Source organism: Phascolarctos cinereus, unplaced genomic scaffold (genome assembly GCF_003287225.1).
Source record: "Phascolarctos cinereus isolate Bilbo 61053 unplaced genomic scaffold, phaCin_HiC Scaffold_9;HRSCAF=440, whole genome shotgun sequence".
Classification (NCBI taxonomy): Eukaryota; Metazoa; Chordata; class Mammalia; order Diprotodontia; family Phascolarctidae; genus Phascolarctos; species Phascolarctos cinereus.
Window position 1 is genome coordinate 26,303,852 of NW_027556402.1, and position 27,779 is coordinate 26,331,630.

The window sequence follows — 27,779 nt, forward strand, 5'->3', positions numbered from 1 at the left end:
ATTTTATTATCTAAACTTGTCTTTCCCTTGGCTGCTATCTCTCTACTTAGCAAGTAATTCAAGTATTTGACTTGATGTAGTTGTTAAACACTTCTGTTTATTACTATGGTACTTGATTTACCATTAAACTTCTGTATGAAATCACTATAATTGGTATTGATGTCCATTCTCATCCCATTCTTATAATGTATTAACTCGATTAAATAGGTCAGGTAGAAACTGCTTTATGTCCCATCTTATTTTCTTATTTATATTAATTGTAATCTTTGTTCTAAGGAGCTGGTTCTCTAACTCTACACAATTCATTCTGGAATGATTCCCATGTTGGTAAGTTGTATCCTATTAAAACAGGATCAATTTTTGTTATGTTACCTGTTGCTTCCATGTCCAAAAACTGAATTTTTCTCAAAGAAAGTGCGCATGATGTAGAAGCCTATGAATTCTGGCTATCCTGCAAGTATTTGACATTTCTCGTTCCTTACTCCTGCTTCTGCAATTTCCAACACTTCTACCGTTCCCATCTATTTCACCTTTGCACTGAAGTCAACGAGTATCAATGCATATATTGCCTTAATTCAGAGGGCTGCATTGAATCCTTCACCCTTCCATTCTCTGGAATTCATTTGTGAGTAAGCTGCAATTACTTTCATGGTGTTCTTTTTGTTGTTGCTGCAAACACTTATCATAAGCACTGAAATGTAAGATTAACCAAATGTCCCATGAAATGGTGCTCCTAAAACCAACACTGCCAGCTCATCGGTCTCTTTCGTAAGAATCTTTGAGCCGTCTTTCTCTCTAACTGGAGCATCGTTTTATGTTATGGCTTTGTTTATGGGGAGATTATCAAGTCTCATAAGATCCAGATCCTTTAGTCTTCTCATTGATCACCAGACAAGGATCTCACATGTAGAGTACGGCAATAGTCTGAGTTGTGGTACCCTTCCCCCTTGCCCACCACTGTCACTCTACTAGTGGAAGAGGGCCACAAAGCACCATTTGGTATTTTTTTTTCTTTCAGTGGGCTGCCATGCCCACGTGATCAGTAAGCCAGCCTACTGAATGAAGATGAGCCTTTCTGTGCTTAGCTAGGTTAGTCCTCAGAGTACAGTCTATTGTTGGAACCATACTTGAAGTTTTTCCAGCATGACAGAACCTGCCAGGGGCTACACTGTGCAGACATAGCCTTCATTAACTTAAGGAGGAGGCAAGAAAAAAGAAAAAACACCAAGGAAAAGAGAGATGAAGGAACTGTATCAAACATATCTTTCCTAGCTGTAATAGGCTACAATTACTAAAAGTAAAAGGGACATTATACCTACCTAACTTTTCTTTTTGTTTACCAGTGATATAAGATAAACTAGGACTTTGTTAAGTCACTTAGAAGACAGACTTCAAGTTTACCATTTTTTTTTAGCTTGTCCTTCCACTACACCAGACTGTTTTAATAGAAGATCAGATATTTAAAGGTGCTAGGTTATCAAACTGGCCAAATTCCCAAAAATTACTGTTTTATTTCCACATTCAAAGGTTACAATCAATCACTTCAAATTTGCTATTCACTCCTCTATCATTATAGGAGTGATCAAACTATTCTTTCTTACATAAAATTTTTTTCAACTAGGAAAAGGTGAGGGTCAAGAGTATTTATTATTTTGAAGCCATGTGAACAATGATAACAGAACATCACTAATTAAGAAACAATCCTTATGAGGCAAGTTTAAAATGTTAACATCTTACGAGCATACTTAACTTGGTGAATATTGTATACAACATTTTGGATATCAGTACATCATTCTGAATTACAGGAATTGCTTCTTACCTACACTCCATCAACATTTCAAAGATTTACGATTTTAGCAGAGTGGATAATTCCCTCAACCAAGGTAAAACACAATCCACTTCAGTACTTACATAGATAATCTTTGTCATTTGTTGTGAGTGACCAAGTTTGCCACGTGATGGTCAATCACCCGGCCATACGTCTCTCTAAACTCAGCTAAGTTGTTCCTTGGTCAACAAAGCACACATCTAGGCCCACAATGGAATCATTTCCAACTTCATAGGACCTACCAGAATTTGTGCTGTTGGCACAGCCTTGAGGAATCAGAGCCTGACTCTTCATTATGAAGAGGTATTGGAGTAAGACCTCAGGCTTACTGAAAAAATCAAAGGAAAATCCAGGAAAAACTCAAACACCTTTAGTATTTAATAAATACTAAGGAACTGAGGTTTGGCCTAGTAATCTTTTCATGTCTCCCAAAGTGCAGACAATCCTTTGCCACAACCCAGATACACGTATATTAAATGATAGTGTCAGTTCCTAGATTCTGGATTTATACAATATTCAGTTTTTCAAATAAAAAAAACTTTAGACTTACCAGCTTAGTGTTCTAAACCATGGTAGTTCATAAGAACGATAGACTCTATAGCCAATTGTAATAATTTCATGGAAGCATTTCACTTGGATGCCCAACACCTGCAATTATGAGAAAGACATTTTAGTTGACATGATGTCTAATACTTAACAGTGTGAAATCAGAAATACCACCCAAAATTAAATATTTTAAAATTTCTCCCAATATTAGAAGTAAAAATTTTTATGATGATTACAATAGGGATAAGAGTACGATCTAGCATTTATATTGCACTTTAAGGTTTGCAAAGCCTTTATTTATTTCATTTGAACCTCACAACAGCAACCCTGTGATTTAGATGCTATTATCACTCTCATTTAAAGCTGAAGAAATTGAGGCCAAGAGAGGTTAAGTGACTGGTCCAGGATTGCAGTTATTAAGTGTCTGAGGCAGAATTTGAATTCAGCTCTTCCTAATTCCAAGCCTGGCACTGTATCTGATGGACTACTTACCTGTTCTCCACTTACTGTGGTTGGAAACTATTATTACTGAATACTTGCAGTTTCACAAAATTTCAATAATTTGATATGAAATTCCAGGAAATGATTACTTCCTAAGGAGTAAATAGACCATTCTCTGTTCTTAAAGAGTACAATGGTCCTACGTCAGGATGAAAATATAGCTAGTATTGGGGGCAACTAGATGGTGCAGTGGATAGAGCACCGGCCCTGGATTCAGGGGGACCTGAGTTGAACTCCCACCTTAGACACATAACACTTATTAGCTGTGTGACCCTGGACAAGTCACTTAACCCCATTGCCTAGCCAAAAAAAAGAAAGAAAATATAGCTACTATTGAAGAAACAGCTTTATTCATGGAAAGAACTGGTATTTTCTAATAATCAAGACAGCTATGAGTCGAGGGTGTGATTAAAATTTCTCAGCTTGGTCTATGAACAGAAGATTTCTTCACCTTCATAAAACTGGTATAAACTTCAGCCTCTGTACACAGTAGTTTTATTTCACTTAAGTTATATTTTTTCCTTTTTTTAAATTTCTGTAGTAAAGTTTTTTTTTAATTCTGTGTCTCAACTGAATTGAGGAATTAAGAATTTCTGTCCATACCTGGACCATGAATTGTCTAATATCCAGGCGGTCAAGTATGGGCTTTGAAAGAATGATGATTTGGGGAAAAAAAGTGGGGAGCAACTGTTTAAAATTTATCTTTCTCTCTGTGCCCCCCTTCCCTGCTTGTTGGGGTTCTTCAAAGCAACTTCTGTAGTCTATTCTTTTTTACTCTAGGCCAAACCAAATAGGATCAGCATAGAACAGAATACATATTATTCCCCCTCACCCAGCCGCCCACCAGGTCTACAGCAAAAGCTAATCTCCAAAGCCATTTCTGTGTTCGATAACAGTGGTTCAGAAAATTTCAAACTTCATCCTAAGCTCAAAAAAATCATAACTTTTTTCCTCTTCCTGTTTTGACCTAATGGGTATGTGGGGAAAAAATGTTGTGCAATGTACGTGGTACTCAAAATGTTACTGAGTTTTAACCACGTCACTGCCATCAATAGTGTGTCAAACAGCAGAGTGAAGCAGTAAGTGCCACATACTGTCTTTGCTGCAGTTATTTAACTCTGCCTTTGTAATGTGAAAGCAACTATTAACAACCCATCAATGAGTAAGCATTGCTGCATTCCAATAAAACTTTATTTAGAAATGTAAAAACCATTCTTTGCTCACGGCCACCAAAAACAGGTGGCTGGCTGGATTTGGCCTGCAGGCTGTCTGCCAACTCATATTCTAGAATACAATCTCCACATGGGCAAACACCATGTCACAGCTAAACTTTTAAGTTTCCTAAAATGTCTCTTACACTGTTCTGCATACATACATACACACACATACACAGCACCTGATTAACAAATACTTCCTGAATTTACATTGCTTGAGCACCATATAATACATACCACAACTTTCATAGGCCTCACTCTCTCTACTTGTAAAATGAAGATGCTGGATTATACGACCTTTTTCAGCTTTAAAAGTCTATGATATATCCCTGTTTGACATTAAACATAACAAACATTTAATACAAAGAAGCACAAAAGAACTTTAAGAATGTGATTATCCGAAAAGCCAGTAGACAACCGAGCACTAACACAACTTACTACTCCCTTACTAACACAAGTACACAACTGCACTACCAACAATGGCAACAACTTTCCACACGAAGTGGCTAGTTCCTAGAGGAATAGTCTGTTTTGGACCCAACACAATAAAGTCTCCAACTGACAGGCCAGGTTCTGTATCAAAATTGGTTTGTATATCAGATGTTAACATTCTGAATGCATCTTTACCCCACAGAAAAGAAGTTAATGTTATATTTAACACCTAACACACTATATTTGCAATGAAACATTTAAAAATGCTGTCATGATACTAGAAACTTAAAACATAAAAAGTATTTTAAATCAATTTTTGTTGTCTTATGGTGCAACTGAGACAGTACGCGGCACTCATTGCCACGAGTGGCACAGTCAAACAGGATGAGAAGGTATACATAGAGTGTGAGCTATGATTGGAACACCACATCAGTGAGATCACAGATCTGATAAAGTCTCCAAGTATACAAAATTATAATACAATTATAAAGATGTTGCAGTAAGAAAGACACCTATTCTCCCTGCCAGCACTACAGGCCTTTAACACAGATTAACATCCAGCTGATTTCATTTCCCAACAGTATGACAAAGTATAGGCCATAACAATCCTGTAAAGAGTATGAGCCCGGCATATCTCATCAAGATACCATAACACACAATGGTTTAATATCTTGCTCAAACAGGTATTGGGATTACCTTTCTTGAAGCTCTTGCCTCACATAAGCATAACCATTTACATGTGCTGAAAAACAAAAGTCAGATTGCACATAAAATGTATCTAGCAGACTTACAAGAAGCATCAACATAAATGTTCCCATGTAGATGATCAGGAAAAATAATGAAATCATAGTCAGAGTAAGAATTCCACGAATCCACCAATTTTTCCACCTGTAAAGAAAACATTAATAGTCACAATTTAATATGTTCTCAAAGACATTACTGTGGTTTTTTAAGCTTTAAATTCTGCAAGAGCAGGACTCTGACCTAACCTATTATTTGTAATACTCCACAGTACTTGCTAAATTAACTATTACCTCTCACAGTAACCCGTACCCAACAGCAATAGGAAAAGCAAGGAACCAGGAGATCAAGAAGTCAGACTGGTTATTGATACTGATAATTAAGTTGCTGAGTCAAATTATTGATTACTTTTGTCATGCCCCACAGAATCTGCTCAACTTTTTCCTCTCTGCAAACCCCCAAATAAATTCCATATTTACAGCAGATGCAGAATCCTATTTTATCAGAATTGAGGCCATATGACAACCACTTTAACTCTCCTCCCTCCAGTATCAGCACCCCACATGCTTTGCCCCCTTCCTTCTCCCAGAGGAAAAGGTATCACTATTTTTATCTCAATCCCCAATTCTATCCTTGCCTGCCTTTCCTAGGATTTTGCTCCAACACTCATCTCCTCTCTATCATGCATCTTCAATCCCTGTGGTCTTGTTTGTGCTTCTCACTCTCTTTCTTACTCCTTAATGTTTTTTCAGATTTCCACAGTCTTTAAAAAGCCCTTACATTGAGTCTTCCACACACAACACAATGACCATCTCATCCTCTTTTTCATACTCAAAAGTTTTCACCATGACTCTTTCCTCCCTTGCAATCTGGCTTTTGTCTCCACTATCTGGTTCCTTTTTTTTTTTTTTTTGAGAGAGAGAGAGAGAGAGAGAGAGAGAGAGAGAGAGAGAGAGAGAGAGAGAGAGAGAGAGAGAGAGGGAGGGAGGGCAGGCTTAATCACCAAATCATCTACTGGAAACTCTCCTCCTCCCTTAGCTTCAGAAACACCACACTTTTCCTGGCTTTTCTTACTTATCTAATCTCCATATCCTTGGCTGGCTCCTAGACTCCTCCCTCTTCCACCTTTGCAAACCCTAAAGTGGGTACATCCTCCATGATCTATCCACAGACCCTCTTCTCTCTCTACATTTGCTCTCTTAGCCTTATTCATTTCCAAAACTTTACTGATCATCTTTACATAAGTAATTCTGTATCTCTAACCCTGAATTCTCTCCTGAGCTAGACTGCAATTTCCAGCGGCCAACAGGACATTTCTGAGTGCCTCCCAAACACCTCAGGTTCATCATTTCCTAAAACAAGTTTATGTAGTCTTTCCCCTTACTATGCCTGCTCCTTCTAAATTCACTATTTTGGTCACTGGAATAATCATTTGCTCAGTCTGCCAAGTTGAAAATCCTGTGCTTTTCCTAGCACTTTCCTCTTTCTCCTCATGTATCCTATCAATTACAACAACAAGAGAATAAGTCCTTTTTCTTCACTCTCTCACATCCATCGCTTTTTCTCTCTTCCCTCTGGTACTGCCACAGGCCTTATCTGAATCATTTCAGTCGCCTAAACAAATTCTTTCTGCCTCCACTTACCCTTCCTATGATCCATACTCTGTACCAGTCAACCATCTTCCTCTAGCTTGCATATTCAAAATTCAGTGGCTCCTTAGTGCTAAAACTCCTTTATTTAGAATTCATGTTCTTCTACATTCTGACATAGTCTTAGACTATTACTATTCTCTCTCCAGTCTATGCCCTCCATCAATCGACTATTTAACCATCAATCATAGACACCTTACACTTTTTTACCTCAATGCCTTGGATTATGCTATTCTCTTTGGGCCTCAAAAGTCGCTACCTGCTGCATGTGTATATATCCTTTAAAGCCCATTTCAAAGGCCATCTCATTTATCTTAGTAAGCTTCCTTGATCCATCATACCCCTAGTCATTAATAACCTTCTGTTCCCCAGTGCCCAGAAAGTACTCAGCTTTAACGCTGCTATTTAAGATTTCAGCTTATAAGATCATTCACGGAAAGGCAAGCACTCTAAGTGGATGGGAATACAGGCTATGTGAAAAAACAGTACGTGCATGATGGAAAATGCTATACACATCCAAAGAAAGAACTATAGAGTTTGAATGCAGATGGAAGCATACTATTTGCTATTTTTTCTTCTGTTGTGTTTTGTTTCCTCTTTCTGGTGGTTCTAATTCTTACTTACAACATGGCTAATGTGAAAATATGTTTAATAGGAATGCATATCCTATCAAATATAGCCTATATCAGATTGCACGCCATCTTGAGGAGGGAGACAGAGAGGGAAGGGGAGAAAAATTTAAAACTCAAAAGCTTATGGAAGTGATTGTTGATAAATCAAAATAAAAAAAAAACAGAAAAGAAAAAAGAGAATGTGAAAGATGGTACAAAGATAGGACAGACTGTGAAAGGTCTTCTACACCATGAGTCGAAATGTCAATTGGTAGGCAAGAGTTTTGAAGGGCAAAGGAACATGAATAGATCTGGATACATCAGTCCTAGTGACTTGAGGATGTATAAAGATTAAACGGCCTGCCACGAGTCATACAGTTACGACATATCAGGTGAGATGGAAATTCAGATCTTTCTGATTGTAAGGCCAGCACTTTATCTTGAATAATTGGCCATAATGATCTCCCAATAAAAAGAAAGGACCTGAACCCTAAAGACACCCCTGTTAGTCACCTGAAGAGACATGGCTCTTGGGCTGCACTATCCACTAGGTAGTCACTGTCCCTAGGGGAAAACCCCACCAATCTGTAATTAAATCCCAAATCAGGATACCCCATTAGCCTGGACCTACTGCTGTCAGGAACCTTAACCCTTGCTTAAATACTGTTAAAAAAAAAATCAAGCTCAGGTGATCTACTGAGAAAAACTGGATTTACACACAGTTGAGACTCAGTGCATATCTTTGAAGACCACAAGTGAGGATTCTAGGGTGATGGCACCAGTAGTTTCCAGCTTCCTTCCCCCACCCATGCTCCAACTGCCCTGATGCAGCTTCCTGGTCAGGGGGCATAAAGGATCTGAGCTGTGCGCAGTTAGTGCTTCCCAGAGATGGCAGGCACCTGCCCCTACTTTGATGACTGACTAGACATCTGTAAGTAAGGTGATTTTGTTATTCTTTCTAAGATAACAATTCCCAATATCCATGGCCAAAACAATCTCTAGTTCTCAAGATCATAGACAATAGTTCCCCAGCTCATGGCTTGTAAACAGTGAGATATAGGGATGGCGCTTGCACTGTGCTAACTTATGATGATATTGCTAAAGTTAACCTGTGAGCTTATCGTTGGCAAACTGTCTTTTTTGTGTGCTTCTCTATAAATCAAGAGAACACTGGTCAGTCAGTGGAGATTTTGGGGACGCATAGGGATTTATGAATGTGCTTTCTTCAACCGGCCCCCACTGAGGGGGGAGCGCACTAGCTGGAATGCTGTGTTGCCTTGATCGACCCCCATCATGGCTTAGGGGAACCTGTAGGAGCTGTGCTCCTATATTCTCACCCACCCCTGCGAGAAGGGTGATTGGGATTCCTATAGGACTTGGTGCTCCCATTATCAGGAACCCATTGAGATAGAATACTAAGAATAAAGCAAACTTATTTCACCCCTCTGAAGCTGTCTTCCTGTCCTTCTAGCTGCCCAAGGTGGGGTCTAAAACCTCCAGGGGTGCCTCCATCTGCCTCCTGTGATACAAGATCCAAATGGAAATGGGGGGAAGGGGAGTTTGTGTCCAGAGCACCACTGCATCCTTTTTGCAAATCCCTGCTGCATTAGGGCAAAGTAAACCTCCTCCTTTTTAAATGTTCAGGGACTACCCCGTATTTCATCTCAGTATTAAATCTGAACTAAGAGGGTGCTGAGGTTAGAGCCACACCGAGAGAGTAAAATCACTGATGCTGCAGTTAACCAAGATAGCAAAAACAAGTCTTAGAAAGGCAGGGCATGCAAAAAAGGCAATGCTGAGGATGGCTCTGAGCAAAAACTCCCAGGGCCTAGGATGGATACCCAGGACCTGGAATCAAAGTAGCTGCCTGCCAACTGGGGAATGGTTAAACAAGTTGTGGTAAATGAATGTAATGGAGAAATGACTGTGCTATGAGAAATGACAAATGTTATGATTACAAACGCACAGACAGACTTGCATGAACAAAATGATTCAAGAAAACAACGTGCACAATGATCACAATAACATAAATGAAAGAAAACCGACAAACAAATAAAAGTGAATGTTGTAAAATAACAACAACAAAAAAAAAAGCACAGCCCCAAAGAGAAGACTGGAGATGCCTCCTGCTCCTCCTCGTGCCTTTGCAAAGTTCTACAGCAGTCAACAAGCGCCAAACACTGCCTATGTTCTCAGGGCTTTTTTAAAAAAAAGTATGTAAGATGGATTTTGCTGAATTTTTCCTATTCCTTTAACAAAAGTCAATCAATAAATATGCTGGCTTCCTGTTAAATAAAGCACGAAGAAGCCAGTCCAACTTTCCTTCCCCATTGTGGTACTCTCTGTCAGTCTGTCCTCTGACAAGAGGTGGTTCTCCCAATAATCAGTATTCTGACACAACAGGAATACAAATATTATCAAGTGCAGTGGGTTTTTCACCCTCAATGAGAATATTATCTTAAAAGAGTAACAGCTAGTTTTTCTTTTTATTGAAAAAAAAACATCTTAAAAACCAAATGCCATTTTCTTTTTAATTTGGAAAAAGGCATCTACTATTTCAATGATATTTTATCCATGTCAAGGAACTGAGAAATGACAGCAACATGCTTAGAAGTTGTTTTGCTTCTCTACCCCCAAGCTCCCCAATCACTTGACATTTATCTGACAGGCAGTTTTGACAATAAAACTTGTTTAAATATCAGAAGCATATGGGAAAAGTATGAAAAGAACAAGATGAAAATTAAACATACAAGTTTCACATTTGAATTGATTTGAAAGAGAGAAGGGAATTGACAACACGCCACAGGGAAAAATATAAAAACTAACTATACACAGGGGCATTCAAATACTTCACCAGAAAATTTCTCGGACCCAAAATGAAATAGTAATTGAGCTGAAATTCACTGGTTAACTTTAGAAGAACTAAAGTGGCTTAGGTTGTAAATCGAAGCAGTAAAAAAAAAACTCATTTTTATTTAACACATTGCAAGGCTAATTTATGTTACTCCTCCGAGTGAAGATTTATGAGAGTTTCAGTTAAGTGATAAAAGGAATTAACAAACTATGTAGGGAGCTGGGAAATGGCCTACCATTCTGAAAAATCATTTGAAATTAGACTAGAAAAGCCACTAAACAGTATATGTGTTTTCTGATACCACCATTAAACATATACCTTTTTTTATCGAATTTTTTTATTTTTTTGGAGAGGCAATTGCCCAGAGTCATATAGCTAGTAAGTGTTATATGTCTGAGGCCGGATTTGAACTCAGGTTCTCCTGACTCCTGGGCCAGCGGTCTATCCACTGTACCACTTAGCTGCCCCAGTATATACTCTTAAGGAGGGGAAAAAAAAAATCACATCAAAGATGCCTTACGTACAAAAAAATCTACATCGGCTTTTTAAAAAATGGTAACAAAGAACTGGAAGCAAAACAGAGCCTCATCAATTAGGATATGGCTAAATAAATTATGGCATATGAATGTGGTGTGCTGCTGCTCTGCCACTGAAATGTTTATTATTTCATTTTTATATATGAAAGCTTTAGAGAAATGTGGGAAGACTTGTGTGACCTGATACAGAAAAAAGAACAATTTATATAATATCCACAACAACTTTAAAGGAAAATAACATAAAAGACGGTAAAACGTTGATCAACGCACTGGCCAGTCTTGCATCTAGAGGAATGACAGTGAAGCAGCACCCATGCCCCTTCTAGCTGGGATCATAGGCCTTTGCTGCAAAGTGAGGCTTACATGGATGGGCAGGTCTGACCAGGGCTGGGTAGTTTTCATTAGCTGTGCTTTCTTTTTCTTTTTAAACACTAGTGAGGATTTGGGGCAAAGACACAAAATACAATTATGATGATGACGATGAAAAAGCCTTTTTTTCAAAAAAGCATTGGTCTTAAAATTTAAAAACATACATAACATGGCTATTAGCCATCAATCTCTGTTATTGTGACCTTGGGCAAAACGGCTGAACCTCTCTAAAGTTCAGTTTGCTCATCTTTAACATGGAAAAGCAAAGGACAGAAAAAAGAAGATGGAAAGTGATATTTTAATAGTCAACCCAATGCTTTGAATTGTAATATGAATGGACTGATTCTGTTCAGAGGATGAATCAGTTATGAATAAGTTATGATTACAACTATAAGCAAATTCCTTTTGCAGAAACAAACCTGTTATGCAAACCAAAGTGAAGTGCACTAGTATTAAACATTTATTTAATCATACCTTGCAGATAAGCCAGACAGAGCTTTCTTAAGCACTTCAGGGGTTCTGTCTGAGGATGGTGGAACTTCTGGAATGTCAGAATCAGTTCTGGAATCCAAATCTCCATATTTATCATCAATATCAGTTTCCTAAAAGGAAAAAAAAAATTAAGTACATACTAGAAAATTGGAAAAATTGGAACTACAAAAAGGAGCTGATGTTCAGTTACTTATATAACCTTAACAAAAAGAATAGCTATGAATTATCTTAGCTAGAAAGTAGTTATGTTATGAAAATCTGATTAGCACCCACAAGATGGAGGACTAGACATTTTCTCCAATATTAATGACCTTTTAAATCTCTCCAAAGTAAAATTATAGCAAGAAGTAAGGCAATTGCACTGTCTCCACAGTCAAAGAAGACACCAAGAAACCTAGTTTGGTAACTACCCAATGAACTAACAGCAGATAAGGTTAATCCCACACCTCAAATACATTCCATTCCCTCAGCACCCCAACTCCCATGTTCTGGCAGGACTACACAAACCAAACCAAAGACGTGCAAAAGAACTCAATTCTTCCCTGCATCCCTCAATCCTGTACAGCAGAGGTAGAAGAAATATAACATAACATAGTAGAAGCTTTCTCTGCATGGAACAGCAGTTTGTACCTCAAAAAAACCCCTACAGATTATCTTCACAAAAAAGCATATACTGTAGCTCCAAGCTACGTAGTAGTTATTAATACTTAATAATTCCAATGACAACAAGACTTTCAAATATAAAGGAAATTTGAATAGTACAAGATTATTTTGCCCCTACCAAAAACATAGAAGATAATGGATATGTTCTGGGGAAAGGAGCTCAAGATGAAATTCAAGATGATAAACCCAACAAACCTAAATCTACTTCTCAATGAAAAAAGATGTTCAATAAAAGAAATATTTGAAGCATTGCTATAAATCAAACCAGACACGAGAGAATTATTTGCTTTGAAATCACCCAAGACAACAGAAATACAAGTAAGGCACAAGCAAAATTATATTATCCCAGGGTGGGGGAGAATGGAAAGAAAAAGATGGTCTCATGGTGTTAAAAACCCACCACCAACAAAATAACAAGAGATTTCATTCTAAAAGTACACAAGGAGAAAAGAAAAAAAGCAGACTTAAATTGAAGAACCAATGGTGGCAGAACGGGCTTTTTGAAACTCCACAAATTAAAATACCTCACAACATGTACCTGCAAAAGTGACTATTAAGGTTTTTCTGAGACTAAACTGAAGAATGAGAAAAGAGGAAGAAGTTACACGGTGTTGTAAGTGAAATAAGGTAAAGTGGGGAAACAAAGTCCAAGAAATGCTATTTATGGGCACAGAATGAGGTTGCAAAACAAATCAGTTCCAAGGCACCTCAGTAGTCACAAGGACCCTGAAGAGAGATTCATTCACAAAGGTTTTTATAGTAAAGTATAGTTACTATTTTTAGATTTTAGGACATTCCAGTGCTTGGTGAGGCTAATTGGTTACATCCACTTGCATCCGGCAAGCCAGCCAGTTAGAGATACAATAACAACTGATTTCCTTAAAATGACATGATTTACAGAAACAACTAAAATTAGCTCAGGGACATAAAACTTTAGCAGTTACATAAAATGTCAGTCATGAAACAAAATGGAATTAATTTAATTCTCTCAATGGGACAGTGGGATGCACCCTAATCAAATCAAAAGTAAATGAAGAGAAAATAATTTCTGTAATAGCTCAGGAAGAAGAGCATCTATAGGAGGATAGGATAAAATGGAGAGATCAAAACAGAAAAAGAAAGGAGGGGAAAAAAATTGGTAAGGGAGAGGGTCCCACTGAGGAAAGTTCTCATGGAGCAAAAGAGATAAGTCTATAATAGGAAAAAAGGGGCCGTACACTGGTTACCATATCCTAAGATTTAGTGCCTAGACTACAATCTCTGGGAGAATGTTGTGCCTTCATGACAGCATCCTGTCTCAAGGAATTAAGAGTTTCTGGGGGCAACTGACAAGTAGAAGAGTGGGAAGGCATGAACCCAACATAGAGATTTCACAGCAAAGGGAGAAAAAAATAATCATTACTGGTACAGGCAGTAATAATGAACTGTACAATTAGGGACATATGAAAATTTCTGTAGTGAAACAATGCTTGAAAAAATGGGAGAGGCAAGAGCTACAAAGCAGTAATAGACATTGTTTAGAAGAGGGAACTCAAAGTGGATACCTTAGAAGCTTTATTTCAATAAGGAATGAGAAAACTAAAGAAAGGATAAAAATAAAAACCATGGATCAAAGAGTACAAGTCTAGAACAGACAGGAGAAGAGAAATAATGATGAGAATGAAGGAAAGAAATATTTTCGGAAAAAAGGTACAGAAAATGAAAATGAAAATGAATAAAAAAGGAAAGGGAAGAGAGGAAGGGAGATTTTACTTGGCTACTCAACTAGGAGATGAAAAAAAAGGGGAAGAGTTAGATAACTACATTAAAAGGAAGAAAAGGAATAATAAGCAAAATTTCAAAATTGGGAAAATGAATGACACACAGGAGTGGAGGGGCAGGGGTTAGGGTAAGGGAAAGAGAGCCAGTAGGGTACGGAGTTACAGTAGATTAAGTTAACATAATTGAAGAGTAAAAGTACTGTCTTTACAAAGGAAAAGGAACAGTGAAAAATCTTAATTCAGGAAGAAAGGTTAAAGACAAATGGAGGAAAATGTAATCATAACTTTTATAACTTTAAATATGAATAGATTTAATAATCTAATAAAACAAAAAAGAGAATACAGTGGTTACAAAAACAATGCCACAATCTATTGCTTACAATATTCATAACTAAAAGGCAAAGACATATAAAATATAAAAATGGAAAAAAATTTATTAACCATCAGGTGAATCCAAAAAAAGTAGATCTTATAATCATGTTATCAGACAAAATAGAAACAAAGATTATAAACAAGGAAACTACATTATGCTGAAAGGATAAACACACTAATAACAATATTAAAATTAGAAGCTCCATATGCCTTAGCATCTAAATTTATAAAGGGAAAATGAACAGAATTACAAGAAGACAGAGACAGAAATAACAATAGTGGGAGGAGATTTTAATATTCCTTTCTGAGTTTTCAATAAATCAAAAAGAAAAATAAACAAAAGGGAAAGTAATGAATTGAACAAATTGCTGGAGAAACTAAAGCTAAGACTTGTGGCATTTTTAAAATGGCTCTGATAAAGAATATGCATATTTCTCAGCACCATATGAAACACTTAAAATGGACCATTTATGAGGCACAGAAACAGTGCAAATAAATATTAAAAGGCAGCAAAGTAACAAAAAACAGACTGCTACCACATTGGTGTTGGCCTTTATCAGCTCATACCTGTATTGCTGCTATATCCTGGCCATAGGATGATGCTGCCCACTCAAATCCTTCCTCCAGTCACTAAAGTTATTTTTCTACTGAACAGGTATGATCATGACTCACTCACACACACTCACACACACACACACACACACACACGCAACACCACACCCCTTCAACATTGCTATTGGCTCTAGGGTCAAATGCAAAAACTCTTTTGCATTCAAAATTTTTCATAACCTACGCTACTCCTACCTTTCTGTTCTTCTTATATGTTACTCTCCACCATATATTCTTCCATCCAATGATGCTGGTTTCCTGGCTGTTCCAGAAACAATACCCTCCATCTCTCTTCTCTAGGCATTTTCCCTGGCTGTTCCCCATGTCGGGAACACTCTCCTTCCTTGTTTCTGCCTTTTGGCCTCCTCTGAGTCCCCACTAAAATCTCATGCTCCAAAGGAAGCCTTTCCCCAACCCCCTAACTCTAGGGCCTTACCTCTCTTTATTACTTCACATTTATTCTGCGTACAGCTCGCCTGTACATATTTGTTTACATGCTGTCTACCCCTTTAGATTCCGAGTTCCTTAAGAGCAAAGACTATCTTTGGCCTGGTTTTCGTATCCCCAGAAATTAGTGCAGTACCTTGCATATAGTAGATGCTTAACAAATATTTACTGACTGACTGAAATGGAGTCTCAAAAATGGAATTCTAAATGAAGTCAATGGAGAAATCAAAACAATAATTATGTGGAAGTGAATGATGATGATAAAACCTAGCAAAATTTCTGTGAAGCGGCTAAAATAGTCCTTGAAGGAAAATAATATCCCTATACATATACCAACAAACAGAAAAGAATTAATGAACTGAGTAAGCATTTTGAAAAATTAGAAATGCAACAAACAACCCTAATTTCAGCACAAAAGGACTATTAAAATGTACAGGAAAGGGATAAACCAGAAAACAAAAAAAACCCTACAGAAATGATTAACAAAACTAAAAGCTGGCTCTTTGAAGAGTAACAAAATGGATAAACCTTCAGCCAAGTTGGTTTTAAAAAGCAAAAAAATCCAACTAACAAAACAGCAAATAGACAAAGCTGAAATCACAAAACCTGACACATTAAAAAGAATCAGAATTTCTATGCACAGTAACATGTGAACAAAACTGAACACACGAGTGAAATAGAGAAGTACCTTCAAAAACTAAAAAAAGACCAAATAGAAAGTTTAAATAATTCTATCTAAGGGAAAAAAAAATTAGCTGTAAAGAGCCTGGAGGCAGCTAGATGACTCAGTAGATAAAGCATTAGGCCTAGAGTCAGGAAGATCTGAGTTCAAATCTAGGACCTGACAGTTCAAATCCAGCCTCAGACACTTAACTAGCTGTGTGACCCTGAGCAATTCACTTAACCTGAACTGACCGACCTAACAACACTCAGGACACAATTAAATTTAATCAGTGTTATTAACATTTTCTCCATAACTTTCTTAAGCTGAAACAATCAACAAAATAATAAGTCAAGTCCTAATTTCTAGCATTTGCTGATCTCTATGTTATAAATGCTTACATTGAAAACTAAATAATTAGGATCCCCCAAGGCAGTATACTTGGGTAGATTAATGAAAAAGACTAGAAAAGAGAGAGTCAGAAACAACGGAACTCACTCCAGCATAAACGTAACATAACAACAAGTGAAAAATGTTCCTGGTCCTGATGGATTCACATCAGAGTCCAATCATCTCACACTACACTATTACATTAATCGATGTAGGAAAAGCCTCTGTCTGGGAGGGGGGACTAGGCAATGAGGTTAAGTTACTTGCCCAGGGTCACACAGCTAATAAGTGTTATGTGTCTGAGGCCACATTTGAACTCAGGTCCTCCTGACTCCAGGGCCGGGGCTCGATCCACTGCGCCACCTAGCTGCCAAAGGAAAAGCCTCTGTCAAAGTACAACATTCATTTAATGCTAAACAAACCAAAAAAAAACCCCAACCCTACAAAGTACAGGCACAGGGAGACCTTTAAAAGAAAAATCTCGTATCTACCTAAAATCAAAAAGCAATGAGTAAAGCAAGAATGCCCACTCTCCCTAATATTACCTGATACAGTTTTAGAAATGCAAACAATAAGACAAAAAAAAAACTGAAGGTGTTCATCACTCTTTCATCTCCTCCCTTTCCCGGCTCTACTCTAGCCGGCCCAGACTGCTTCCTTCACCGTAGCCTTCTCACCCCGAAAGATGCTTTTGCCTCTGCAGGTTTCTCATGCGTCTGCATCCCCTTTCGCTGACTGGCCGATTCCTCCCGGCACCTGCCGAGGCCAGCAGCGCTTCTTCCTTCATTCTCTCTGAGGAGGTACATTCTCTCCCCCAACAACCATTTCTCAGCTCTCTTTTGTGTAGTTTATGTTGTGCTTCCCTATTAATATTGCAAGTTTCTTGAGGGCAAGAACTGATTTGCATTCTCCATGCTTAGCATAGTAAGCTCTTAATAAATGTTTGACTTTAATCAATGTAGTAAGGACAGCAAAAGAAGGCATAAAATTGTCCGGTTTTGCTGATGACATGATGATTTAATAGAAAATTCTAGAGAATAAGCAAAGAGACAATGTTGTCAGTAAGGTTACAGACTACAAAATAAACCTTTAAAAATTATTCAAAATAACCACAAAATGCATCAAATATTTGAGGATCTACCAAAGCGCACAAAAACCCCACAGATTCAATTACTTACAACACTATCCTTAAAGACAGAAAGAAATCACATAGCTGGAGAAACGTTCAATGCCCGTGATTGGGCCATGCCAATGTAATAAAAATGGTAATAGTAACAAATTTATACTTTTAATGCTATATCAAACTACCAAAGGGATACTTTACAGAAAGATAAAATGACAATATTCATTTTGAGAAACAAAATGTCTAAACTATCAAAGGAAACAATGAAAAGAAAGAGGGGATAAATGAGACATAGCATTTCTAGACCTCAAACTACATCATGAAGCAGCAGTTATCAAAACCATTGATACTGCTTTAAAAATGAAGAGGTATATGCACCGGACATGCTAGTAAATGTTTAACAACCAGCTCTCCAAAATACTCAGGACATAATTAAATTTAATCTGTGTTATTAACATCTTCTCCATAACTTTCTTAAGTTGAAACAATCAACAAAACGATAAATCAAGTCCTAATTTCTAGCATTTGCTGATCTCTATGGTATAAATGCTTATACTGGAAACTGAATAATTAGGATCCGCCAAGGCAGTAGTGCTGGCTCCCACATATACCTGGGTAGATTAATGAAAAAGACTAGAAAAGGGAGAGTCGGAAACAATGGAACTCACTCTAGCAAAAAATGTAAATTACTCAGACAAGAATTCCCTATTTGACAAAAAATGCTAGGGAAAACTAGAAATCAGTCTGGCTTAACGTCTTAAACCAACACTATGTGTGGGATGCCACTCAAATAAAAAAAAAAACACAGAGGTATCCAAGGAGAAACAGAAAGTTAATTTATTATTATATCAAACCTCGAGATTTGGGTATCCCTCTACCAGAATACTCTGATGAAAGGAGACACAGACAGAAGCAAAGGACCTGATTATATACCCCCCTCCCACCAACTGGCCAATATTTGGCTCACACTCTCAATGTCCATAGAAACTGAAAACAAAACAATGAACACAATATACATATCTACATTTCTTAGTTTGCTGAAGTAATACCAAAGAAGCAGTTAAAGATGTGCAGTCAAGCTAGACACTGTACTGTATAGTCAGGTCACCACGACCAAAAGATAGCAACAGGTGCATCAACAAAATACAGGGGGGGCTTCTTCAGGAGTTTCAGGCTTGGCAAACTTTAACTACTTAACACTGGCATGGGGGGGGATACTTGGGGTTGAATTCCCGTAAATCAGCTGATTTCTAGTAAATCGCTAAGAAGTTTTCACAGGACCCTCATCCCACTCAGCCTTATCCCAAATCTTTACACTGAGGAGTCTTCACTGGGACATCCCATTCAATCCCTCCTCTTCTCTCATACTTTCTGAAGGCTCCTCACAGCTAACCATTAAATCTTAATAACCATCAGGGTGGTCTCAAACTAGCACCCAACCCTGACCCTTCAGAACCATCAGCTTGATTTCTCCTTTCCCTTCCATCCTAACCAAAGTGGACAAGGAGTCTTGCATACAGGGGAGACACACCAAGCAAGAGTAAGACAATGATTCCCCTCAAATTTTATAATCTAAAAATTTTAGAAACACAATACAATTTAATGTTGGTAATACAAACAATAAACTTCTCTTTTTCTTCTCTCTCTAATCATTACCCCTTTAAGTAAATGTAGGAACAATTGATCTAAGCATTGACAAATCAAAGGGGCAGTCCCTTTACAGATACAGACACAGAAACCCAAAAGAAAACAATAATGAAAAGGCCCTTTAAGATTCAAAAAAAGTCTTTTCTTCTACAGCTGTCTGGCAGAGAACATCATCAGTGAAGTCCTCTTGTCCTTGGTATTTGTTCCAGCCATCTCCAGCACAGCTTCTCAGCATCTCCTTCTTCTTGTAGGAATCAGCTTTCTGTCCATTCTACAAAAGTGATCTTAGCACAATTTTAAATTACCATTTCTAATCCTTATAACCCTGATCATTTTTACAAACTCAAAACTGAAATCATGGCCAATTGTCATATTTAAGAAATTCACATCAGAACCCAGTATCTTATGCTTTACATTAATCCATTATTAATTTCCTTACCAGGGGGATGAGATTTCACTAAGGTATTAATAACAGGCTCCAATACACACATATCAATGTTTAACACAGTACATATAAAATCCTAAACTTTTAGTCATGCCATGTTTCTTTGATGGCATTTACAAAATAAACCACAAGCCATTCTTCTTTTAACATTATTAATTGTAACAAAACTTTAGACCAATATGATATTATCCAAATAACAAAAATAACATACTCACAAGCCCCTAATTATCTCCATACCATTATCAAGAATTAAAGGACCCTAACTCAAAAAGGAACACACACTGGAACACTAGTCCCAGTTCTATAGTAACCCAAGATGTTCCATTATCATTTTAATAAATTTGTTACTGTACTTACAAAACCTTCTAATTACAGAAACTAACTCCAGGATCAGTTGCTCAGACAGCCTTCCTTGATATTTATACCTGGAGTTAGACTCAGAAACAGTCAGTCATTAATCCCATTAAGTCTTTGAATAGCAAGTTCCAGCAATCAGTTTAAAATATGACTATAACCTCACATTGCCTAAGGAACATCTCTAAAATGATCTCCATAGCTTGCATGCATTTCCACTCTTGTTCATAAAAGCTTACTAAGTTGATGCAAAAGTCCTTGAGTAACACAAATTCCAAGGTATTATCAAGAAACTGAATTCCTAGTTATCACAGAATCCCTACATATCACAAAACTCCTTGGTCAAAAAGGTGTTGTAATAAAGTCTCACACCGGTAACAGTAAGAGACTGACTACAGAAAAAAAAAATACTACTGCTCTCAGAATCCTTTTAAACAAAGGGAACATCTCAAGGTGAGTCTTAAGCAGTTTGCATAAATTTCTGCACATGTTCTAGTTCTAGATAAAAACACACAAAAAAAACCTCATATCTTATACGGACTACTTGCTCTGATCATAGAAACTTAACACAGAAGGAAAAAGAGCAGGGACAGGTGACATATCAAATATGACAGGATAAAACATCCTTAGCTTTGTTTAAATTCAGACAGAGTCACACTTCTCCAATCACGCAGGATCTGTTTTTCCTCATAGCCAGACTCAGGAATAGTCAGGTGGGAAACTGTTAAGAGTTAGAAAGGCTTATGTTTCCACAGGTAGAATAATGCAGAGATTTAAAGAACAAAGGTCCCAGGAGGTGGCACACTGTAGGTGGGCTGGGCTTGACCAATAGGAAGTAAGTGGATTGTTCCAAGACCCCAAAATCAAGATAGGGGTCGAGCCAGCTCAGACCAGTTAGGGTCAACCTGAGGACACCTGAAAAATGTTAGTGTGCCTGCTTAATGAACTTCATTAGGGTCAACCTGAGGACACCTGAAAAATGTTAGTGTGCCTGCTTAATGAACTTCATTACTATTATCTGACACACCCCGTATAAAATTAGAGCATCATTAACGAGTCATGGGACGTATGACCAAGGGAGGGGGAACATACTTGAGCATATCAAGGGGAAACATGTAAGGAAAGGTGTAACCTGGGAAGCGATGGACCAATCCTGGCCTGGGAGGTTTCTCGCCGACTTCAACTGCATAAAAGCACACTTGCCCTTACACTCAGGGCCCACCCCTCCTGAAGAGGGGTGGAGCCTGCTTCTGGCCAGAAACGTCTAAATCCTCTGGACTTTCTTTATAATAAATTTTCTTGATACTAAATTTTTGGTGTCAAGTCTATTTCTAACAGAAACATTCCTTTCCAAAGGAACACATTGGGAAACTGAGCCAGGAAGATCCCATCCTAGATTGAGACTAAGATTGTCCCTTCATCCTTTTCCCAAATTAGTCACATTTACCTCCACCTGTTACCAATACAGAATCACATTTCACTGGCATTTCTCTCAGATACTGATTTTTAATGCAGACGGCTATAGCCAATTCAAACTCAAAACTAGTTATAGTCCCAAAAGCCTTTTACCTCAAACAGCAAGTTTCACTAATCTCAGCTTAAAGCCAGATGCAGTTAATTTTGCTCTCATAGAATTGCAATAAGCAATAAAAATTTACCAGGACTCACATACATAAGAAATCTCACTTTACCTCTTTTCTTCTCAAATTTAAACTTGTCCTGTACAAAAGCCAATCATTAGAAATCATTTCTACCTATTGTCCTTGATGACCTTAGCCCAGGGATCTTGGCAAGTTTACAAAAATAAGGGGGAATTGCCATGTACCCCAGAGAGGGCTGATATTGGTGCCACAATCCCTTTTTTTACACATACAATAATTAATTAACCATCTTAGGTTTTAGCATTAAAACAATAACCCCAAATAACTTAGTTAACAATCTCACAAATTTCATAAATAACAAAACAATTTTAACTAAAAATTCAAAATGCCCCAATAGCCAAATTCATTCCTTTTTCTCTTTTCTCTAATTTCACAATTAATTTAACATTCCAGATTATAAAAGAAATTGCCCCTTCCAGCAACACAACTAAGACAATTGACCCAAAAAAATCAATCTTTCTTTCTAGACCCCTTCACCAGGTCCAGCAGTCTCCTGGGGCCACTCCCACCCCTACAGACTGGCTTCTCTCTCTCTCTTTTTTTTTAATCTATGCTAACCCATCATTGTCTTTTACCGGTCTGATAGCCCCAGACTACATCCAAATTCCCGATTAGACCTCAATGCCATTCCCAATCAGGGTACTTCAAAGCCTAGACTTCCCCACGACCACTAGTCCATGCCTTAAGAGCCTGACTCATACTACCCATCCCCCAACAAACCCAGTTGTTAGCCTTAAGAAAGAACCTAACAACATTTAGCTTACATAAAAAAAATTGCTTTTCTGACAACACAGATGATACAGTTGCCTACCAAATTATACAATAAACGAATGCAAGATACCATACTTTAGAACCAAAACCAATTAATAATATCTCTGGGCTACCAGCATCCCCTCACTAAACAGTAAACTAAAATACATAAAACTTTCTTGGGGCCACATAGTTCTTAATGCCAGATAACAATATGTGCTCTATACCCTTGGCCCTTTAGAAAGAGATATTATCCACAACTTCATATATTTCTTCAATATTTCAGTTCCCCATTCATATCCACATTTTCTAAAAAGTTTTACAAACAGTTTGGAATCACCTATTGTAACCAAGTCAGTTTAAAATGTACTGGGCCAGTATTCTAACTACTTCTTTTTGCTTTCCCTCCAGGTAGACACCTCTGGAGCTTAATCTTTCTTTTTACATTTCTGAAGGGAGATTATTGAATAGGGCTCTCCCTCCCCAACAATTCACTTTTTTCACTATTTTGCCACCATTTTCTTTTAGTTTCTTTCAATTTAGTTTAATAACATTCAAATTATGAAAAGCCACTTGACATAACAATACAAAAGTTCACCAATTTGCAGATCCTTACATTTTCCCAACTTACAGTGTAATAAATCCAAACATTACATTTCATTTCCTTGGCAGCTACCGAACCCAAACAAGCACTCGGCACAGCTCCCAGCTGCCCTTAAATTACCTTTTGTTTGTGCTCTGGTACACAAAAACTTTTTCTCTTTTAGGTAAGGCAGGGAATGGTTAAAAACTTATTTAGCCTGCCTCCCTTTGATCTGATCTTTTTTTTTTTCTCCTTCTCTCTCTCTTCTACATTCAACAATTTGGCCAAAATTGGAATGCGGGAGAGAGAAAGAAAATATTTTCCAACAACTATTCAAGAGTTCCAAACCTTTTTACTTTCAAAACCTCTATTCACACCATAAAGTATTTTCTCTTTTTCTCATCCACCCCTCTAAGGCTGATGTTTGGGGGGAGGAGAACACAAAGGACTGCCTGACTGCAAAGGATCAGAGTACACACGAACTCAATCATACCACACAAGCAAAGACACAAACACAGAAATTAGACATATAACAAACTGCTGTTATATTCTCAAATCATTAAATCAGATTTAACCATTTCTTTTATCTTTCCCTTTATATTTTGGTGGTTCATTCCAATTCTAAAGCTTATTCCCTAAGGGACTATTTTCTTGGTATACCATCCTTCTGTTCCGTGGTGCTGGGTTAAAATTTATCTGAAAGTCTGTCGCCAGACTCTCCCAGGTCAGGGACCTACGAATTTTTCAGGACCTCACCCTAGGCCGTCTCGGAGGGGTCGCCCCCATCCCTCAGTCACCTGAGTGCTCACCTGTCAGCGTCTCTCCAGGGATAATCCGTCCTATCCCAAAGACCCACAAGTTCTGGCACGTCCTCAGGTTCCCTCAGTCACCTGAGCGCTCACTTGTCAGGCGTCTCTCCAGGGATTTCTCCAGGATCTAACCCAAAGACCCACAAGTTCTGCAGGACCTCGGGTTATATGCATATAACTTGTACGTGACTGCTTTCTCCACCAGCGGGAGTTTTACATTTGCACCACACTACCACTATCAGAGCTCTTTCTTTATATTCTTTTAAGTTTCTGTTACTGGGAATTCCTCTCCTCGGGACTTCTGCCACTCAGGAGGGAGACCATTCCCAAGTCCAAGAGCCCCCAAGAAAACGGCTGGTGGGCGCCTGCTCTGAGCCCTTAGAGAGGGTCGACTCCCATGAGGCTTATTTCCCAGACAATGCACCAAACTGTGTGGGATGCCACTCAAATTTAAAAAAAAAACACAGTTATCCAAGAAGAAACAGAAAGTTAATTTATTATTATATCAAACCTCGAGATTTGGGTGTCCCTCTACCAGAATACTCTGATGAAAGGAGACACAGACAGAAGCAAAGGACCTGATTATATACTCCCCCCTCCCACCAACTGGCCAATATTTGGCTCACACTCTCAATGTCCATAGAAACTGAAAACAAAACAATGAACACAATATACATATCTACATTTCTTAGTTTGCTGAAGTAATACCAAAGAAGCAGTTAAAGATGTGCAGTCAAGCTAGACACTGTACTGTATAGTCAGGTCACCACGACCAAAAGATAGCAACAGGTGCATCAACAAAATACAGGGGGGGCTTCTTCAGGAGTTTCAGGCTTGGCAAACTTTAACTACTTAACACTGGCATGGGGGGGGGATACTTGGGGTTGAATTCCCGTAAATCAGCTGATTTCTAGTAAATCGCTAAGAAGTTTTCACAGGACCCTCATCCCACTCAGCCTTATCCCAAACCTTTACACTGAGGAGTCTTCACTGGGACATCCCATTCAACTACATGCCACATCCCACAATAAATCTAACTGAAAATGTGACCCAACAATTAGAAAAGGAGGAGGTCACATACCTTCTACAGCTCTAAATAGGGGGGTGATTCTTGACCAAAATGGAGAGGCAATTCCAAAGGATGAAATGGATACCTTTGACTTCATGAAACTGAAAAACTTCTGTACAAAATTAATGTGTTATCTATGATATGATATCTCAGGCCAAAAGCCGCTCCTCCACAGATAAGGGTTGTCAAAGCACATGAACAAACAGCTTTCAAAGAAGAATGACAACTATCCACAAGCACGTGAAAAGATTCCTCCAAATCACCCGGGAGGAGCAAAATGCAAATCAAAACAACCTCGAGGCTGTACTTCACAGGCAAAGGCGTCAAATAATGGAAATAGTGTTGTAGGGATTGAAGAAAATCACAACAGCGCTCCCTTGGCAGAGTCAGTGAATCAGTGCAACCATTCTGGAAAGCAATTTGTAATTATGCAGATAAAGAGCCTAAAATGCACTTTGTACCCAAAGATCCCATAACTAGCTTATGTCCCAAAAAGGGCACTGATAAGAAAGTCTCTCTTCCCTTCCCACATCAAAATATTTACAGTAGCACTTTGTGATGGCAAAGACTTGGGAAGAAAGTAGTTTGGGGACTGGTTAAACAAACTGTGGTAAATGAATGTAAAGAAATTTTATTGTATTGTAAGAAATAGCAAATAAGATAAATGCAGAGGCATGGAAAAATATGCATGATCTGATAAAGTGAAATAAATCTGAGCCAAGAAAACAATATACATAATGGCAACAATATTAACAACCAAAAATAAAATTAAAAGTGAACATTCCAAAAATAAGTGCAACTCCAAAGAAGAGATATTGAGAAGACATTCTCACCCTACTTTTTTGCAGATGTGGGAGGTCAACAGGTCAGATACAATGCAATTATTTTCACTTTTTAAATTCGTTTGCAAGCCTTACAAAATTCTTTTTCTTTCTTTCTTTCTTTTTTTTTTTGAGAGGCAATTGGGGTTAAGTGACTTGCCCAGAGTCATACAACTAGTAAATGTTATGTGTCTGAAGCCAGATTTGAACTTACGCCCTCCTGACTCCAGCCAGGGCTGGTGTTCTATCTACTGTACCACCTTTTATTTTTCTTAAAAATATCATTTGTTGTATGGGAAGACTTTTTTTTTTGCTAGGTAATGGGGTTAAGTGACTTGCCCAGGGTCATACAGTTAGTAAGTGTCAAGCGTCTGAGGCCACATCTGAACTCAGGTCCTCCTGACTCCAAGGCTGGTGCTCTATCCAATGTGGCACCTTGCTGTCCCTATGGGAAGACTTTTTGAAAAGAGGGGAGGGAATAAGAAAAATTTTTGTGATGTTAAAAAAAAAACCAAAAGACGTATTTTTTTAAAGTTTAGTTTTTACCAAGGTGTACCTAAACCATAAAAATGAAGTAAAATCCATTGTTTTGTCAGCTTATTTCAAAAAACTAAATGCAATGAGAATCATAATTTACTATCTTATCACTTGAGCTAGAAATATATGTACACTAATTTCTCATGTGTTCACAATCCAATCTCTTCATGTGTTAACAGTAGAAACAAGGGCAGCTAGCTAGGTGGTGCAGAGGACAGAGCACCGACCCTGGAGTCAGGAGGACCTAAGTTCAAATCCAGCCTCAGACACATAACACTCACTAGCTGTGACTCTGGGCAAGTCACTAACATCAATTGCCTCACAAAAAAAAAAAAAGAGTAGACACTTGATAATCACTGAATTGAATTGTAGTAGAAATAACACTGGTCTTGGACTCAGAGTCACGAGTACAAATACAAGCTCTGATACTTACTACCTGTGTGACTCTGGTGACTTAACTTTGCTAAAGTCTCACTTGCCCCATCTATAAAATGAAGATACTTATAGTATATTTCAAAGGGCTGAGGATCAGATTTGTAAAACACTATATCCAACCTCAGTGGCCATCTAGTTTAACCTAAAATAAAGTAGAATCTATTCTACAACCTTTCTGAAAAGTCTTCATCCATGACTTGTTGAACTAACTCTCCCTCTCTGCCACTCCCTCCCCCCAAGGAGAGAAAAGTCACTATACTTCACAAGGCACTAGCATTAAGGGGAAATTGGGAAAAGTTACTTCTAGCCCTAAATCTATGACATTATAATTCTTTAAATAAATTCTTTACATCTACTGATAAAATAGAAGAAATTTCTTTCTTAAAATTCTCAGTGCATCAGTTATTTCACTCAAAGTTTTTAAAAGTAAAACAATTCTACATATAACAAAAAATTAACGTGATAGCACAAAAACCTCCACCTTGAAAGTTCAAGGTTATTATTGGTGAAAATCTGACCTATATGTTGTAGGAACAGTACTTTCTAGGGACCCTGCCATGTAGGTTGGGCCAGTATTTTACTTAAAATCCAAGGAAGGCTTGATTGGCCGAAGTGACTAGAATTTGAGCCACTGACCCAGCTTCTCGGTCATAGATGGAATAAAAAGGTCCTGCCCATGTCAGAGCCCCTCAGGCATAACAGCTATCTCAATGATATTTGAGTCAATACACTCTTCTGATTTAGATTAATTTGTGTATGGAGAGGAGGGGTGCTCCATCTACCTGAACCAGTGGTGCATCTTTGAATAGCCTTTCCATACAATTAAGTAAATGCTTTTCTGTTAAATATTAGACGGTCTACAATAAGTGG

At 37.9% G+C, this 27,779-nt stretch overlaps 1 protein-coding gene across 1 annotated transcript in view; it reads right to left on the reverse strand.

Annotated features, from left to right (window-relative positions):
- CDS1 (CDP-diacylglycerol synthase 1) overlaps positions 1-27,779 on the reverse strand; it is a 77,961-nt gene that overhangs the window by 34,749 nt on the left and 15,433 nt on the right. The window contains exons 2-4 of the mRNA XM_020988349.2: positions 11,756-11,883; positions 5,313-5,409; positions 2,379-2,476 (exon numbers count right to left, since the gene is read on the reverse strand). Coding sequence (XP_020844008.1) covers positions 2,379-2,476; positions 5,313-5,409; positions 11,756-11,883 — 323 coding nt within the window. The remainder of the gene's footprint in view (positions 1-2,378; positions 2,477-5,312; positions 5,410-11,755; positions 11,884-27,779) is intronic.